This window comes from Phasianus colchicus, chromosome 1 (genome assembly GCF_987193195.1).
Source record: "Phasianus colchicus chromosome 1, bPhaCol1.hap1.1, whole genome shotgun sequence".
Taxonomy (NCBI): domain Eukaryota; kingdom Metazoa; phylum Chordata; class Aves; order Galliformes; family Phasianidae; genus Phasianus; species Phasianus colchicus.
The window spans coordinates 195,663,757-195,680,662 of NC_143436.1; the positions used below are offsets into that span (position 1 = coordinate 195,663,757).

At 58.0% G+C, this 16,906-nt stretch overlaps 2 protein-coding genes across 2 annotated transcripts; one reads left to right on the forward strand and one right to left on the reverse strand.

The window, feature by feature from the left end:
• The first annotated feature begins 901 nt into the window (after nucleotides 1-901).
• On the forward strand, nucleotides 902-4,392 carry LOC149920359 (uncharacterized). Its single transcript, XM_090147747.1, has 7 exons — nucleotides 902-1,397; nucleotides 1,538-1,607; nucleotides 1,670-1,792; nucleotides 2,044-2,123; nucleotides 3,383-3,496; nucleotides 3,574-3,645; nucleotides 4,324-4,392. Exons 1-7 carry the CDS (start codon nucleotides 1,191-1,193, stop codon nucleotides 4,390-4,392), a joined length of 735 nt encoding a protein of 244 aa, XP_090003873.1. The 5' UTR covers nucleotides 902-1,190.
• Nucleotides 4,222-11,947, reverse strand: PHOX2A (paired like homeobox 2A). Its single transcript, XM_090152246.1, has 3 exons — nucleotides 11,568-11,947; nucleotides 7,972-8,159; nucleotides 4,222-4,827 (listed from the first exon to the last, which is right to left on the reverse strand). The coding sequence occupies exons 1-3, from the start codon at nucleotides 11,785-11,787 to the stop codon at nucleotides 4,411-4,413; spliced, it is 825 nt and encodes a 274-aa protein (XP_090008372.1). The 5' UTR covers nucleotides 11,788-11,947; the 3' UTR covers nucleotides 4,222-4,410.
• Between the last annotated feature and the right edge of the window lie 4,959 nt (nucleotides 11,948-16,906).

The following is a 16,906-nucleotide window of genomic DNA, read 5'->3' on the forward strand; positions in this document are numbered from 1 at the left end:
GGGTCGGAGCTTTATGGGATTGGAGCTTTATAGGGTCAGAGCTCTATGGGATTGGAGCTTTATGGGATTGGAGTTTTGTAGGGACAGAGCTCTATGGGAACAGAGCTCTATGGGGTCGGAGCTTTATGGGATTGGAGCTTTATGGGATTGGAGCTTTATAGGGACAGAGCTCTGTGGGATGGAGCTTTATGGGATTGGAGCTTTATAGGGTCAGAGCTCTATAGGGATGGAGCTTTATAGGGACTGAGCTCTATGGGGTCGGAGCTTTATGGGATTGGAGCTTTATAGGGTCAGAGCTCTATGGGATTGGAGCTTTATGGGATTGGAGTTTTGTAGGGACAGAGCTCTATGGGAACAGAGCTCTATGGGGTCGGAGCTTTATGGGATTGGAGCTTTATGGGATTGGAGCTTTATAGGGACAGAGCTCTGTGGGATGGAGCTTTATGGGATTGGAGCTTTATAGGGTCAGAGCTCTATAGGGATGGAGCTCTATGGGAACTGAGCTCTAGGGGAACTGAGCTCTGTGGGGTCGGAGCTTTATGGGATTGGAGCTTTATAGGGTCAGAGCTCTGTGGGATGGAGCTTTATGGGGTCGGAGCTTTATAGGGACGGAGCTCTATGGGGTCGGAGCTTTATGGGATTGGAGCTTTGTAGGGACAGAGCTCTATGGGGTCGGAGCTTTATGGGATTGGAGCTTTATAGGGACAGAGCTCTGTGGGATGGAGCTTTATGGGGTCGGAGCTTTATGGGATTGGAGCTCTATGGGATTGGAGCTTTATGGGACAGAGCTCTATGGGGTTGGAACTCAATGGGGATAGAGCTCTATGGGATTGGAGCTTTATGGGATTGGAGCTTTATAGGGATGGAGCTCTAGGGGAACTGAGCTCTATGGGGTCGGAGCTTTATGGGATTGGAGGTTTATAGGGACGGAGCTCTATGGGAACTGAGCTCTGTGGGGTCGGAGCTTTATGGGATTGGAGCTTTATAGGGACAGAGCTCTATGGGATGTAGCTTTATGGGATTGGAGCTTTATAGGGACGGAGCTCTATGGGAACAGAGCTCTATGGGGTCGGAGCTTTATGGGGTTGGAGCTCTATGGGATTGGAGCTTTATGCGACAGAGCTCTATGGGGTTGGAACTCAATGGGGACAGAGCTCTATGGGATTGGAGCTTTATAGGGACGGAGCTCTATGGGAACTGAGCTCTGTGGGGTCGGAGCTTTATGGGATTGGAGCTTTATAGGGTCAGAGCTCTATAGGGATGGAGCTCTATGGGATTGGAACTCAATGGCGACAGAGCTCTATGAGATTGGAACTCTATGGGATTGGAGCTTTATGGGGACAGAGCTCTATGGGACAGAGCTCTATGGGATTGGAGCTTTATGGGGACAGAGCTCTGTGGGATTGGAGCTCTATGGGATTGGAGCTCTATGGGATTGGAGCTCTATGGGGTCGGAGCTTTATGGGATTGGAGCTTTATAGGGATGGAGCTCTATGGGAACTGAGCTTTATGGGGTCAGAGCTTTATGGGAACTGAGCTCTATGGGATTGGAGCTTTATGGGACAGAGCTCTATGGGGTTGGAATTCAATGGGGACAGAGCTCTATGGGATTGGAGCTTTATGGGATTGGAGCTCTATAGGGATGGAGCTCTATAGGGATGGAGCTTTATAGGGACAGAGCTCTATGGGATTGGAGCTTTATGGGATTGGAGCTTTGTGGGATGGAGCTCTATGGGATTGGAACTTTATGGGATTGGAGCTTTGTGGGGATGGAGCTCTATGGGAACTGAGCTCTATGGGATGAAGCTTTATGGGATTGGAGCTTTATAGGGACAGAGCTCTATAGGGTTGGAGCTCTATGGGGATGGAGCTTTATAGGGATAGAGCTCTATGGGGACGAAGCTTTATAGGGACAGAGCTCTATGGGATTGGAGCTCTATGGGGATGGAGCTCTATGGGATTGGAGCTTTATAGGGACAGAGCTCAATGGGATTTGAGCTCAATGGGAACGGAGCTCTGTTGGGACGGAGCTCTGTTGGGATGGGGCTCTATGGGGATGGAGCTCAATGGGATGGAGATCTATGGGGTTGGAACTCAATGGGGTGGAGCTCTATGGGGACAGAGCTCTATGGGGGTGGAGCATTATAGGGACAGAGCTCTATGGGATGGAGTTCAATGGGGATGAAGCTCTATGGGGATGAAGCTCTATGGGATGGAGCTCTATGGGATGGAATTCAATGGGGATAGAGCTCTATGGGGATGGAGCTTTATAGGGACAGCTGTATGGGGTTGGAAGTCAATGGGGACAGAGCTCTATGGGATTGGAGCTCTATGGGATAGAGCCCTATGGGGATGGAGCTTTATAGGGACAGAGCTCTATGGGACAGAACTCTATGGGGACGGAGCTTTATGTGGACAGAGCTCTATGGGATGGAACTCAATGGGGTCGGAGCTCAGTGGGGTTGAGCTCAGTGGGGTTGAGCTCAGTGGGCACAGAGCTCTGTGGGGCAGAGCTCAATGGGGTTCGAGCTCTATGGGGGCAGAGTTCTATGGGGTCAGAGCTCTTTGGGGATGGAGCTCTATGAGGTTGGAGCTCAATGGGGTTGGAGCTTAATAGGGTTGAGCTCAATGGGCACAGAGCTCAATGGGGTCAGAGCTGTATGGGGTTGGAGCTGTATGGGGTTGAGCTCAATGGGGTCGGAGCTGTATGGGGTTGGAGCTCTATGGGGTTGAGCTCAATGGTGTTGAGCTCAATGGGCACAGAGCTCAATGGGCACAGAGCTCAATGGGGTCAGAGCTCTATGGGGTTGAGCTCAATGGGGTCGGAGCTCTATGGGGTCGGAGCTCTATGGGGTCAGAGCTCTATGGGGTCAGAGCTCTATGGGGTCGGAGCTCTATGGGGTCAGAGCTCTATGGGGTCGGAGCTCAATGGAGTTGGAGCTCGATGGGCACAGAGCTCTACGGGGATGGAGCTCAATGGGCACAGAGCTCTATGGGGTGGAGCTCAATGGGGTCGGAGCTCTATGGGGTCGGAGCTCAATGGGGTCGGAGCTCAATGGGGTCGGAGCTCTATGGGGTTGAGCTCAATGGGGTTGGAGCTGTATGGGGTTGGAGCTGTATGGGGTTGAGCTGTATGGGGTCAGAGCTCAATGGGGTTGGAGCTTAATAGGGTTGGAGCTCAATGGGCACAGAGTTCTATGGGGCGGAGCTCAATGGGGTCGGAGCTCTATGGGGTCGGAGCTCTATGGGGTCAGAGCTCTATGGGGTCAGAGCTCTATGGGGTCGGAGCTCTATGGGGTCAGAGCTCAATGGGGTCGGAGCTCAATGGAGTTGGAGCTCGATGGGCACAGAGCTCTACGGGGATGGAGCTCAATGGGCACAGAGCTCTATGGGGCGGAGCTCAATGGGGTCGGAGCTCTATGGGGTCGGAGCTCAATGGGGTCGGAGCTCAATGGGGTCGGAGCTCTATGGGGTTGAGCTCAATGGGGTTGGAGCTGTATGGGGTTGGAGCTGTATGGGGTTGAGCTGTATGGGGTCAGAGCTCAATGGGGTTGGAGCTTAATAGGGTTGGAGCTCAATGGGCACAGAGTTCTATGGGGCGGAGCTCAATGGGGTCGGAGCTCTATGGGGTCGGAGCTCTATGGGGTCAGAGCTCTATGGGGTCAGAGCTCTATGGGGTCGGAGCTCTATGGGGTCAGAGCTCAATGGGGTCGGAGCTCAATGGAGTTGGAGCTCGATGGGCACAGAGCTCTACGGGGATGGAGCTCAATGGGCACAGAGCTCTATGGGGCGGAGCTCAATGGGGTCGGAGCTCTATGGGGTTGGAGCTCTATGGGGTTGGAGCTCTATGGGTTCGGAGCTCAATGGGGTCGGAGCTCAATGGGGTCGGAGCTCAATGGGGTCAGAGCTCAATGGGGTCGGAGCTCAATGGGGTTGGAGCTCTATGGGATCAGAGCTCAATGGGGTCGGAGCTCAATGGGGACAGAGCTCAATGGGGTTGAGCTCAATGGGCACAGAGCTCTATGGGGTCGGAGCTCTATGGGATCAGAGCTCAATGGGGTCGGAGCTCTATGGGGACAGAGCTCAATGGGGTTGAGCTCAATGGGCACAGAGCTCTATGGGGTCGGAGCTCTATGGGGTCAGAGCTCTATGGGGATGGAGATCTATGGGGTCAGAGCTCTATGGGGATGGAGCTCAATGGGGTCGGAGCTCAATGGGGTCGGAGCTCAATGGGGTCGGAGCTCAATGGGGTCAGAGCTCAATGGGGATGGCACTTTTTGGAGGCTGGAATTCGGGACGCCGATGGCACTTTTCGGGCACGAGCTTTGTGGCAACGGGAGCCTCTTCCCCATCAGTTTGCGGGGTCCCGTATGGGGCGATTCGGGGCTGTGAGGGGGTCTGTATGGCCGTTCAGAAGAGGTTCGCTTTGAGGCCGTTGGGTTTCCGATGGAAGGAGGACAGCACTCCGGAGAAAGGTCCGGGCACGGCCTCGGCGGGCTGCCATGCCTTCAGCAACTCCGCAGCCCCCCCTGCACCTCCCACCCCCGGCCAACCCGCGGCTTTCGGGGGCTGCCCCGCGCCCCCCAAACCCTGCCCCACACCGGGGCTGGGGCTCAGGCTGCCCCCGGGGCTGCCCATGGCGGGGGGCAGCGAGGCGGTGCTGTCGGGCGTGGGGCTGCAGTTGGATTCTTTGGAGTCGTCGTCCTCCGAGGAGCAGCGAGGCTCCGGTTTTTTGGGGTTGGGGGTCCCGGCTGTTCCCCCACCGGATTTGGAGTTGGCGGCACGTTCCTGTTTGCGGAATTTGGCCCGGCGGTTCTGGAACCAGACCTGGGGAAAAGGGGTTGGGGGGGGGGGAGAGATATGGGGTAGGGGGTGGGAATGGGATGGGATTGGGATGGGATGGGGTTGGGATGGGATGGGATGGGATTGATGTGGGGATTGGGATGGGATGGGGTTGGGATGGCATCGAAGTGGGGATTGGGATGGGGTTGGGATGAGGATTGGATGGGGATGGGATGAGGATTAGATGGGGATTGGGATTGGATGGGGATTGGGATGGGATGGGATTGGGATAGGATGGGATTGGGATGGAATGGGGTTGGGATGGGATGGGATTGATGTGGGGATTGAGTTGGGATAAGATGGGATTGGGACGGGATGGGGATTGGGATGGGATGGGATTGGGATGGGATGGGATGGGATTGATGTGGGGATTGGGATGGGGATGGGATGGGATGGGGATGGGATGGGATGGGATGGGATAGGATTGATGTGGGGATTGGGATGGGATGGGGTTGGGATGAGGATTGGATGGGGATGGGATGGGGATGGGATGGGGATTGGATTGGGATTGGGATGGGATGGGATTGGGATGGGATTGGAATGGGATGGGGTTGGGATGAGGATTGGATGGGGATGGGATGAGGATTAGATGGGGATTGGGATTGGATGGGGATTGGGATGGGATGGGATTGATGTGGGGATTGGGATGGGGATGGGATGGGGTTGGGATGAGGATTGGATGGGGATGGGATGGGGATGGGATGGGGATTGGATTGGGATTGGGATGGGATGGGATTGGGATGGGATTGGAATGGGATGGGGTTGGGATGAGGATTGGATGGGGATGGGATGAGGATTAGATGGGGATTGGGATTGGATGGGGATTGGGATGGGATGGGATTGATGTGGGGATTGGGATGGGGATGGGATGGGGTTGGGATGAGGATTGGATGAGGATGGGGTTGGGATGGGGTTGAAATGGAATTGGGATGGGGATGGAGATGGAGATAGGGATGGGGATGGGGATTGAAATGGGATTTGGATGGGGATGGGGTTGAAATGGGATTGGGATGGGATGGCAATGGGGTTGGGGATGGCGATGGGATGGGGATTGAATGGGGATGGGGTTGGGATGGAGTTGGGATGGGGATTGAAATGGAATTGGGATGGGGATGAGGTTGGGATGGGGTTGAAATGGAATTGGGATGGGATTGGGATTGGGATGGGATGGGGATGGGATTGAAATGGGATTTGGATGGGGTTGAGGTTGGGATGGGGTTGAAATGGAATTGGGATTGGATGGGGATGGGGATAGGGATGGGAATGGGGATTGAAATGGGATTGGGATGGGGATGAGGTTGGGATGGGGTTGAAATGGAATTGGGATGGGATGTGGATGGGATGAGGATTGGATGGGGATTGAAATGGGATTGGGATGGGGTTGAAATGGGGTTAAAATGGAATTGGGATGGGATGGGGATGGGGATTGAAATGAGATTTGGATGGGATGGGGTTGAAATGGAATTGGGATGGGATGGGATGGGATAGGATGGGGATGAGGATGGGAATGGGGATTGAAATGGGATTTGGATGGGGATGAGGTTGGGATGGGGTTGAAATAGAATTGGGATGGGATTGGGATGGGATGGCAATGGCGATGGCGATGGCGATGGGATGGGGATTGGAATGGGGATGGGGTTGGGATGGGATTGAAATAGAATTGGGATGGGGATGAGGTTGGGATAGGGTTGAAATGGAATTGGGATGGGATGGGGATGGGGAGAGGATGGGAATGGGGATGGGATTTGGATGGGTTTGGGATGGGATGGGATGGGGATGGGAATAGGATTGGAATGGGATTTGGATGGGATTAGGATGGGGATGGGATTAGATGGGGGTAAAAGAAAATAAGGATGAAGATGGGGGTGGGGATCGGATAGGATGGGGAGATGGAGATTGGAATGGGATTGGGATGGAATGGGGTTGGGTTTGGGATTGGGGATGGGATGGGGAAGGGGTGGGGATGGAATGAGAAAAGGATGGAGATGGGATGAGGAGGGAATAGGATGAGGATGGGGTGTGGATGCGATAGGAATGGGATTGGGATGGAGATTGGAATGGGGTTGGGATAGAATGGGATTAGGATGGGAATGGGGTTGGGATGGGATTGGGATGGGATGGGATGGGATGGGATGGGATGGGATGAGATGGGAATGGGGAAGAGTTTGGGATGAGGTGGAGATTGGGATTGCAGTCGGGATTGGAATGGATATGGGTATGGATATGGGATGATGGGGTAGGAGAAGGGTGAGAATGGGGATGGGATGGGGTGGGGAAGAGGATGGGGACGGGATGTATGGATGGGTGTGATATATGGGATGGGATGAAGGGATTTGGGGTGGAACCGAGATGGGATGGGATAAGGATGGGGGTGGGATGGGAATGGGGATGGGATGGGAAATGGAATATATGGGATGGGATGGGATGGGATGGGGATGGAGTTGGGATTAAGATATGTGGGGTATTATGGGATGGGATGGAATTGGGGTGGGATGGGATGGGATGGGATGGGAGGGGAGAAGATGGGGATGGGATGGGGATGAAATTGGATGGGGATGGGATGGAGAGGGATGGGATGGAGAGGGATGGGATGGGATGGGATGGGATGGGATGGGATGGGATGGGATGGGATGGGATGGGATGGGATGGGGATGGGGATGAAATTGGATGGGGATGGGATGGGGATGGGATGGGATGGGATGGGATGGGACACAACAGGACAGACACAGCAGGGATGTGGGGTCAATAGCAGGTCCTGAGCTTGGAGAGCCCCCCCTGGCCCCCTTCCTGCACATTGAGCACCCAACACCGACCTCAGGGGTGGGGGGGAGGCAGTATTTTGGGGAGTGGGAGGGGGGAGGTTGGAAACATGGGGCTGCGTGGGGGCTGCATGGGGATTTATACGGGGGTTTTATGGGGCATCACCCACCCCCTACCCTGATGCCTTTTGCTGGGGGGGGTCCTGGGGTAGCCTGTTTCTCTGTGCCCATAGGAGCATCCCCAGCAAGAAGGGGGGTCTGCAGCTACGGCCATCCCACCAATGCCAGGAGAAGGGTTACAACGCCGACACCCCATCCATCGCACCCCCCTTTATTTGGGGGGTGGGGGGGGGCTGAGGGGGGTCCCTACCTGCACCCTCGCCTCTGTCAGGTCGATTTTTAGGGCCAGCTCCTCCCTCGTGTAGATGTCGGGGTAATGAGTCTCGGCGAAGACGCGCTCCAGTTCCTTCAGCTGGGCGCTGGTGAAAGTGGTGCGGATCCGTCGCTGCTTTCGTTTCTCGTTGATGCCCGAAGGGTCCGAAAAGAATTTGTAGGGAACTGCCGGTAGGGGGAGGAAAAAAAAGGGAGGAAGGGAGGAGGGGGGGAGTGAGAGGGGGTGAGATGGGTACAGTGCAGGGGGTGAGAGGGGGGGAGAGGGAGGGGTGAAGTGGGTACGGGGTTTTGTAAGGGGTTGGAGGAGGAGGGGATGGAGGGGGATGGGATGGGATGGGATGGGATGGGATGGGATGGGATGGGATGGGATGGGATGGGATGGGATGGGATGGATGGGATGGAGAGGGAGAGGGAGAGGGATGGGATGGGATGGGATGGAGATGGGATGGGATGGGATGGAGATGGGATGGGATGGGATAGAGAGGGAGAGGGGGGAAAGGGAGAGGGAGAGGGAGAGGGAGAGGGAGAGGGAGAGGGAGAGGGAGAGGGAGAGGGAGAGGGAGAGGGAGAGGGAGAGGGAGAGGGAGAGGGAGAGGGAGAGGGATGGGATGGGATGGATGGGATGGAGAGGGAGGGGGAGAGGGAGAAGGAGAAGGAGAGGGAGAGGGATGGAGAGGGATATGGGATGGAGAGGGAGAGGGATGGGATGGGATGAAGAGGGATGGAGAAGGAAAGGATGGAGAGGGAAGAGTTGGAAAGGGATGGGGTGGGAAGGGATGGAATAGGATGGAGAGGAACGGGATGAGGAAGGGAGTGATGGAGAGGGATGGGATGGGATGGGATGGGATGGGATGGGATGGGATGGGATGGGATGGGATGGGATGGGATGGGATGAGATGGGATGGGATGGGATGGGATGGGATGGGATGGGATGGGATGGGATGGGATGGGATGGGATGGGATGGGATGGGATGGGATGGAGAGGAGAGGAAAGGAAGGAGATGGAGAAGGGTAGGATGGGATGGAGAATGGAGGGAATGGATAGGGAAGGGATGGAGAGGGATGGGATGGGAAGGGATGGAATGAGAAGGGATGGGATGGGATGGAGAATGTTGGGATGGAGAGGGATGGGATGGAGAAGGATGGGATGCACTGTGCAGGGCTCTGTTGGGATGGGGAACTGCAGGAATGGCACGCTGGGGGGAGACTGACCCCGAAGGGATGGATGGGGAGGAAGGAATCGTTTGCCAGCGGGTTGGGATGCAACGGAACAGGGAAATGGAGGGGAGGGGGGGAGAGGGGAATGGAAAGTGACTGGTGGAGGGGTGAGAGCAGAGGGATGGGATGGATGCAGGGGGCAGGGATGGGTGCGTGGGGCAGGGATGGATGCAGGGGGCAGGGATGGGTGCAGGCAGGGATGGATGCAGGCAGGGATGGGTGCGTGGGGCAGGGATGGATGCAGGGGGCAGGGATGGATGCAGACAGGGATGGGTGAAACAGCAGGTCGGGATGCAGGAGGACAGGATGCGGGAGGTTGGGATGCAGCAGGATGGGATGCAGGAGGTCGGGGTGCAGGAGGTCGGGGTGCAGGAGGTTGGGGTGCAGAGGGTTGAGATGCAGGTGGACTGGATGCAGTGGGTCGGGATGCAGCAGGACAGGATGCAGGAGGATGGGATGCAGGAGGTCAGGATGCAGCGGGTCGGGATGCAGAGGGTCAGGATGCAGGAGGGTGGGATGCAGTGGGATGGGATGCAGGACAGGATGCAGGAGGTCGGGATGCAGGAGGACTGGATGCAGCGGGTCGGGATGCAGGAGGATGGGATGCAGGAGGATGGGATGGAGGAGGACGGGATGCAGCGGGTTGGGATGCAGAGGGTCGGGATGCAGGAGGGTAGGATGCAGTGGGATGGGATGCAGGACAGGATGCAGGAGGACTGGATGCAGCAGGTCGGGATGCAGCAGGACGGGATGTGGGAGGATGGGATGCAGAGGGTTGGGATGCAGGAGGACGGGGTGCAGGAGGTCGGGATGCAGAAGGTCGGGATGCGGGAGGTCGGGATGCAGGGGGGTGGGATGCAGTGGGATGAGATGCAGGACAGGATGCAGGAGGTTGGGATGCAGGAGGTCGGGATGTGGGAGGACAGGGTGCAGGAGGATGGGATGCAGAGGGTCAGGATGCAGCAGGACGGGATGCAGGAGGTCGGGGTGCAGGAGGTTGTGATGCAGGAGGACGGGGTGCAAGAGGACGGGATGCAGGAGGTTGGGATGGATGAGGTCGGGATGCAGAGGGTTGGGATGCAGCAGGACGGGATGCGGGAGGATGGGATGCAGGAGGTTGGGATGCAGGAGGATGGGATGCAGGAGGTCGGGATGCAGGAGGTCGGGATGGAGGAGGATGGGATGCAGCGGGTCAGGATGCAGGAGGTTGGGATGGAGGAGGTCGGGATGGAGGAGGATGGGATGCAGGAGGTCGGGATGCGGGAGGTCGGGATGCAGCAGGACGGGATGCAGGAGGATGGGATGCAGCGGGTCAGGATGTGGGAGGTTGGGATGCAGGAGGTTGGGATGCAGAGGGTTGGGATGCAGGAGAATGGGATGCGGGAGGTCGGGATGCAGAGGTTTGGGATGCAGCAAGATGGGATGCAGAAGGACGGGATGCAGCAGGACGGGATGCAGGAGGTCGGGATGCAGCAGGAGGACTCGGTGCAGCAGGTCGGGATGCAGAAGGACGGGATGCGGGAGGTCAGGATGCGGGAGGTCGGGATGCAGGAGGTTGGGATGGAGGAGGTTGGGATGGAGGAGGTCGGGATGCGGGAGGACGGGATGCAGGCAGACTGGATGCAGCGGGTTGGGATGCAGCAGGATGGGATGCAGGAGGACGGGATGCAGAGGGTTGGGATGCGGGAGGTCGGGATGCGGGAGGACGGAATGCAGGAGGTCGGGATGCGGGAGGTCGGGATGCAGCGGGACGGACGCACGGCACGGAGATGCTCGGCACATCGAGCTCCGGTTCGGGGAAGCTCCGGGACGAACCGGACTGAAGGAACCGTTTCGGATCGGGTCGGGGTTCGGAACGGGATGAGAAACATCGGAATGGAACGGAAGGGGGAATGGAAACCGTTTGGACGCGGCGGGACGGGAGAGCGCAACGAGAAGCGCGACGGACGGAACCGAACGGAGCGAGGGGAAAAAACTCAGCAGCGGGTCGGGACGGAACGGAGCGGCCGGAGGACGGACGGAGGGACGAAACGGACCGAACGGGGGGGTGGGAAAACACCGGGATCGCCGCGAAGCTTCGCTGCGGGTCGGAACGCGGCGCTCCGGACGGCGGAGTTTTCCGGCTCACGGAGCTCAACGGGACGGGAACGGGAACGGAACGGAACGGACGGCACCGGGATCGGCTCCGAACCCCCCCGCAGCCCCCCGTCCAGCTCCGTTCGTTGGCCGTTTCTCCTCTCGGCTCTCGAGAAGGGATCCCCGCAGAGCTTTTCCTCGACGGCCGCGACGGAACGGGACGCGGGGAGGGGATTTTGAGGGGGGGGTCGGGAGGAGGGGGGGGGGTCGGGCCGTTACCTGCGGAATAGGGCGAGGGTTGGTGGTCGCGCAGAGCCCCCAGAGCGCAGTTGGCGGTGGAGAGAGGAGGGCAGGGGGGGGCGGCCCCGAAACCTCCCCGCATGGGGCTGTATTGGAAACCTCCGGGTTGACTGCAAGGACTGAATTCGTAGGCTGAAGCTTCCATGGCTGCGACGCAGGAATCGTACGAGTTGAGGTAGGAGTAATCCATGGCGAACATGGAGCGACCTCGAGGCCCCGGCCCGGGCCCCCCCCGCGCTACCTCCGGCGCTCCATGCACGGCCGCGCCCCGTATATAGCGGGCGGACAATGGCTCACGGCGGAGGGGGCTTTTGCATGACAATATCTCCCGGGGACCGCGGGCGTAGAGAGAGCGGGAGGAGCCGCCCCCCCCCCCCATTCTTCCCCCCACCCCCCCTCCTTCCCCCCCATCATCCCCATCAGCAACTCCAATTCTCCGCCCTTAACCCTTCGTGGGAGTCCGCCCAGACCCCCGCACCGCCCCTATGGGTACGGACTGCGCCGACAGCCGCACGTCGGGGCGGGTCCTGAGGGCTGCGCCCGCGTCCCGTCCATCCCCTATCGTCCCATCGCATATCGTCCCATCGCATATCGTCCCATCCCACCCCATCCCATCCCCATCCCCATCTAATTTCATCCCCATCCCATCTCCATCCCCATCCCATCCCATCCCATCCCAATCCCATCCCCATCCCATCCCAATCCCATCCCATCCCCATCCTAATCCCATCCCCATCCCCATCTGATTTCATCCCCATCCCATCTCCATCCCCATCCCCATCCAATTTCATCTCCATCCCCATGCCCAACCCATCCCATCTCCATCTAATTTCATCCCCATCCCCATCCCCGTCCCATCCCCATCTAATTTTATCCCCATCTAATTTCATCCCCATCACATTTCATCCCCATCCCCATTCCCATCCCCATCCCCATCCCCATCCCATTCCACCCCATCCCATCCCATCCCATCCCATCCCATCCCATCCCATCCCATCCCATCCCATCCCATCCCATCCCATCCCATCCCATCCCATCCCCCTCCCCATCCCATCCAATTTCATCCCCATCCCACCCCCATCTCCACCCCCATCCCATCCCACCCCCATTCCAGGCTCTCTCCCTTCCACCCCCCCCCCCCGCCCCCCATTTCTCAGCCCCATAGGATTCCATCACCACCTCCCCCCCCCCGCGGTTCCCCGATGAATTTCACACCCCCCGCTCGGTGTTTCTCCCCTTTCAGATGCGCCGCGGGGATCTGGGGGGATTTGGGGCCATTTTCAAGACAAACACTTTCACTAAAGAGGATTTAAAAGTCAAATTGCTCCCGACGGGGGTCTGTGTGCGGGGTGGGGGGGGGGGGAGGGGGGAGGTGGGGGTCTGTGCGCCCTCCCTGCAGGGTCGGATCCTGAGCAGCTCAGCCCCAGCACAGAGGCAGCGTCCTCCCATTCCGTGTCCCCACACCCCAATCCGTGTCCCCTCCCATGTGCTGCTCCACGTCCTGCCGTGTCCTTCCTGCTCCTGCCACACGTCCTGTCCTGTCTCCGTCCTCGTGTCCCGTTCACATCTGTGTCCTCCCCATGTCCATCTCCACGTCCATCTCCATGTCCTCCCCATGTCCATCCCCTTTTCCTTCCCACCTCCATGTCCTCCCCATGTCCATCTCCACGTCCTTCTCCATCTCCATGTCCATCTCCATGTCCTCCCCATGTCCATCTCCATGTCCCTTCCCATCTCCACGTCCTTCTCCATCCCCATGTCCACCTCCACGTCCTCCCCGTGTCCATCTCCTTTTCCTTCCCACCTCCATGTCCTCCCCATGTCCACCTCCATGTCCTTTTCCATCTCCATGTCTTTCTCCATCTCCATGTCCATCTCCATGTCCTCCCCATGTCCATCTCCTTTCCTCCCCACTCCCAAGTCCTCCCCATGTCCTTCCCTACCTCCATGTCCTTTCCCATGCCCTCCCCATGTTTATCTCCATGTCCCTTCCCATCTCCACGTCCTTCTCCATCTCCATCTCCATCTCCATCTCCATCTCCATCTCCATCTCCATCTCCACGTCCTTCTCCATCTCCATGTCCATCTCCACATCCTTTCCCATCACCATATCCTCCCCATCATGTCCTCCCCATGTCCATCTCCTTTCCTCCCCGCTCCCAAGTCCTCCCCCTGTCCATCTCCACCTCCATGTCCTTTCCCATGCCCTCCCCATGTTTATCTCCATGTCCCTTCCCATCTCCACGTCCTTCTCCATCTCCATGTCCACCTCCACGTCCTTTCCCATCACCATGTCCTCCCCACGTCCTCTCCGTGTCCATCTTCTTTTCCTTCCCACCTCCATGACCTTCCCACCTCCATCTCCATCTCCACCTCCACGTCCTTTCCCATGTCCTCCCCATGTTCACCTCCGTGTCCCTTCCCATCCCCACGTCCTTCTCCATCTCCATGTCCGTCTCCTTTTCCTCCCCACCTCCATGTCCTCCCCACGTCCTTTCCCGTATCCCCCCCATGTTTATCTCCGTGTCCCTTCCCACTCCACATCCTTTCCCATCACCACATTCTCTCCATGTCCATCCCCATGTCCTCCCCATCTCCATGTCCTTCCTGTATCCATCTCCACATCCTCCCCACGTCCATCTCCTTTTCCTCCTCACCTCCACGTCCATCTCCATGTCCTCCCCATGTTTATCTCCATTTCCCTTCCATCTCCACGTCCATCTCCACGTCCTTTCCCATCACCACGTCCTCCCCACGTCCCTCCCCATCTCCATGTCCTTCCCATGTCCATCTCCTTTTCCTCCCCAAATCCATGTCCTCCCCCTGTCCATCTCCACGTCCTCCCCATGTTTATCCCCATTTCCCTTCCATCTCCACGTCCTTTCCCATCACCACGTCCTCCCACGTCCTTCCCCATGTCCTCCCCATGTCCATCTCCACGTCCTCCTCCACCTCCACGTCCTCCCCACGTCCATCTCCTTTCCCTCCCCACCTCCACGTCCTGCCCCATGCCCTCCCCACGTCCTCTCCACCTCCACACCTGTCCGACCCCACGTCCAGCCCCACTCAATCCCACGTCCATCCTCATGCCCTCCCCTTGTCCAGCTCCATGTCCCACCCCGCGTCCTCCCCATGTCCTGCCCCGTTCTATTCCATGCCCACCTTCATGTCCTCCCCCATGTCCATCCCCATGTCCCACCCCACGTCCACGTCCTACCCCATATCCTGTCCCATATCCATCCCCATGTCCTACCCTATGTCCTGCCCCATATTCATCCCCATATCCATCCCCATATCCTCCCCATGTCCTCCCCATGTTCTACCCCATGTTCTCCCCATATCCATGTGCATCCCATATCCGTCTCCATGTCCTCTCCATGTCCTACCCCATATCCCATCCCATATCCGTCCCTATATCTTCCCCATGTCCTCCCCATATCCATCCCCATATCCTATCCCATATCCATCCCCATATCCTACTCCTATCCATCCCCATATCCTACCCCATATCCCACCCCATATCCATCCCCGTGTCCTCCCCATATCCATCCCCTATCCTTCCCATCTCCATCTCCATCTCCACCTCCATCCCCACATCCTAGCCCATCTCCATCCCCATGTCCCACCCCATATCCGTCCCCACATCCTGCCCCATATCCATCCCTATATCCTCCCCATGTCCTCCCCATGTTTTCCCCATGTCCTACCCCATATCCATCCCCATATCCCACCCCATATCCATCCCCATGTCCTCCCATGCCATCCCCATATCCTATCCCATATCCATCCCCATGTCCTACCCCACATCCCACCCCATATCCTCCCCGTATCCATCCCCTATCCTTCCCATATCCATCTCCATCTCCATCCCTGTATCCCACCCCACATCCCACCCCGTATCCCACCCCATATCCACCCCCATGTCCTCCCATACCATCCCCATATCCTATCCCACATCCATCCCCATATCCCACCCCATATCCATCCCCATATCCCACATCCATCCCCATATCCCACCCCACATCCCCCCCCATCCACATCCACCCCCATTCCCCATATCCTGCCCCCATCCCACCCCACCTTCCCCCAATCCCCCCCATTCACCCCCCACCCCCCCCCACTCCCCACCCATCTCCCTCTCCCCATCTCCCCCCACCCCATCCCAACTCTGGGTGCCCCCCAACCCCCATCTCCCCCCCCCCCCAACCCCCGACCCCACAGATCAGGATCAGGGCAGGTCGCTAACGGCGTTAATTAGATCTCAGGGCTGGAGGCCGCCGAGCAGAGAGAGCCCCACCGTCAGCTGCTGCACTTGTGAAAAGTTAATGCAATTAAGCCTTCCCTCTAAACTAATTAGGCAGCAATCTGCCACGCAAGGAGCTGCGCTGGCTGCCCAGAGCCGGGGGCAGAGAGGGGGGATGGGAGATTGGGGGGGGACGGGGGACAGAAGGGGGGTTGCAGCGCTATGGGAGGCAACGTCCCCGTGTCACCAGCGTGGAGGTGGGGTGGGTGCAGGGGGGGTGGGTGCGGGGCTGCTGGGGGGGGGTTGGGTGCTGCAAAGCATCCGTGGTGCTTGGCACAGCAGGGGCCCTTGCAAGCAGTTGGTGCAACGTAGAGTTGGTGCAACCCACGCTTGGTGCACGTGGTGCCCCTGCAAAGCTGCAAGGCATTGGTGCAACCAACATTTGATGCAACCCAGTCTTGATGCACGTGGTGCCCTTGCAAAGGTGCATGGCGTCGGTGCAACCCACGCTTGGTGCATGTGGTAGCCCTGCAAAGATGCATGATGTTGGTGCAACCCATGCTTGTGCTGGGTGCACGTGGTGCCCTTGCAAAGGTGCATGGCATTGGTTAAACCCATGCTTGGTGCAACCAATGTTTGGTGCACGTGGTGCCCCTGCAAAGCTGCGTGGCATTGGTGCAACCCGTGCTTGGTGCAATCCACACTTGATGCACGTGGTGCCCTTGCAAAGATGCATGGTGTTGGTGCAACCCATGCTTGTGCTGGGTGCACGTGGTGCCCTTGCAAAGGTGCACGGCATTGGTGCAACCCATGCTGGGTGCACGTGGTGCCCTTGCAAAGGTGCATGGCACTGGTTAAACCCATGCTTGGTGCAAATCATGCTTGGTGCAACCCACTCTTGGTGCCCGTGGTCCCCTTGCAAAGATGCATGGTGTTGGTGCAACCCATGCTTCACTTGGTGCCCCTGCAAAGCTGCACGGCATTGGTGCAACCAACATTTGGTGCAACCCACACTTGATGCATGTGGTCCCCTTGCGAAGATGCATGGCGTTGGTGCAACCCACTCTTGGTGCAC

Bases quoted from the DNA above. Each gene is read 5' to 3' on its own strand.
- LOC149920359 (XM_090147747.1), top strand. From the start codon at position 1,191: ATGGGAACTGAGCTCTGTGGGGTCGGAGCTTTATGGGATTGGAGCTTT. The intron at 1,398-1,537 runs GTGGGATTGGAG...ATGGGAACTGAG, and splicing joins CTTTATGGGGACAGAGCTCT to CTCTATGGGATTGGAGCTTT. The intron at 1,793-2,043 runs TCTATGGGATGA...TCTGTTGGGATG, and splicing joins GAGCTCTATGGGAACTGAGC to GGGCTCTATGGGGATGGAGC.
- PHOX2A (XM_090152246.1), bottom strand. From the start codon at position 11,787: ATGTTCGCCATGGATTACTCCTACCTCAACTCGTACGATTCCTGCGTC. The intron at 8,160-11,567 runs GTAACGGCCCGA...CCCTACCGGCAG, and splicing joins ACCCTCGCCCTATTCCGCAG to TTCCCTACAAATTCTTTTCG. The intron at 4,828-7,971 runs GTAGGGACCCCC...CCTTTTCCCCAG, and splicing joins TGACAGAGGCGAGGGTGCAG to GTCTGGTTCCAGAACCGCCG.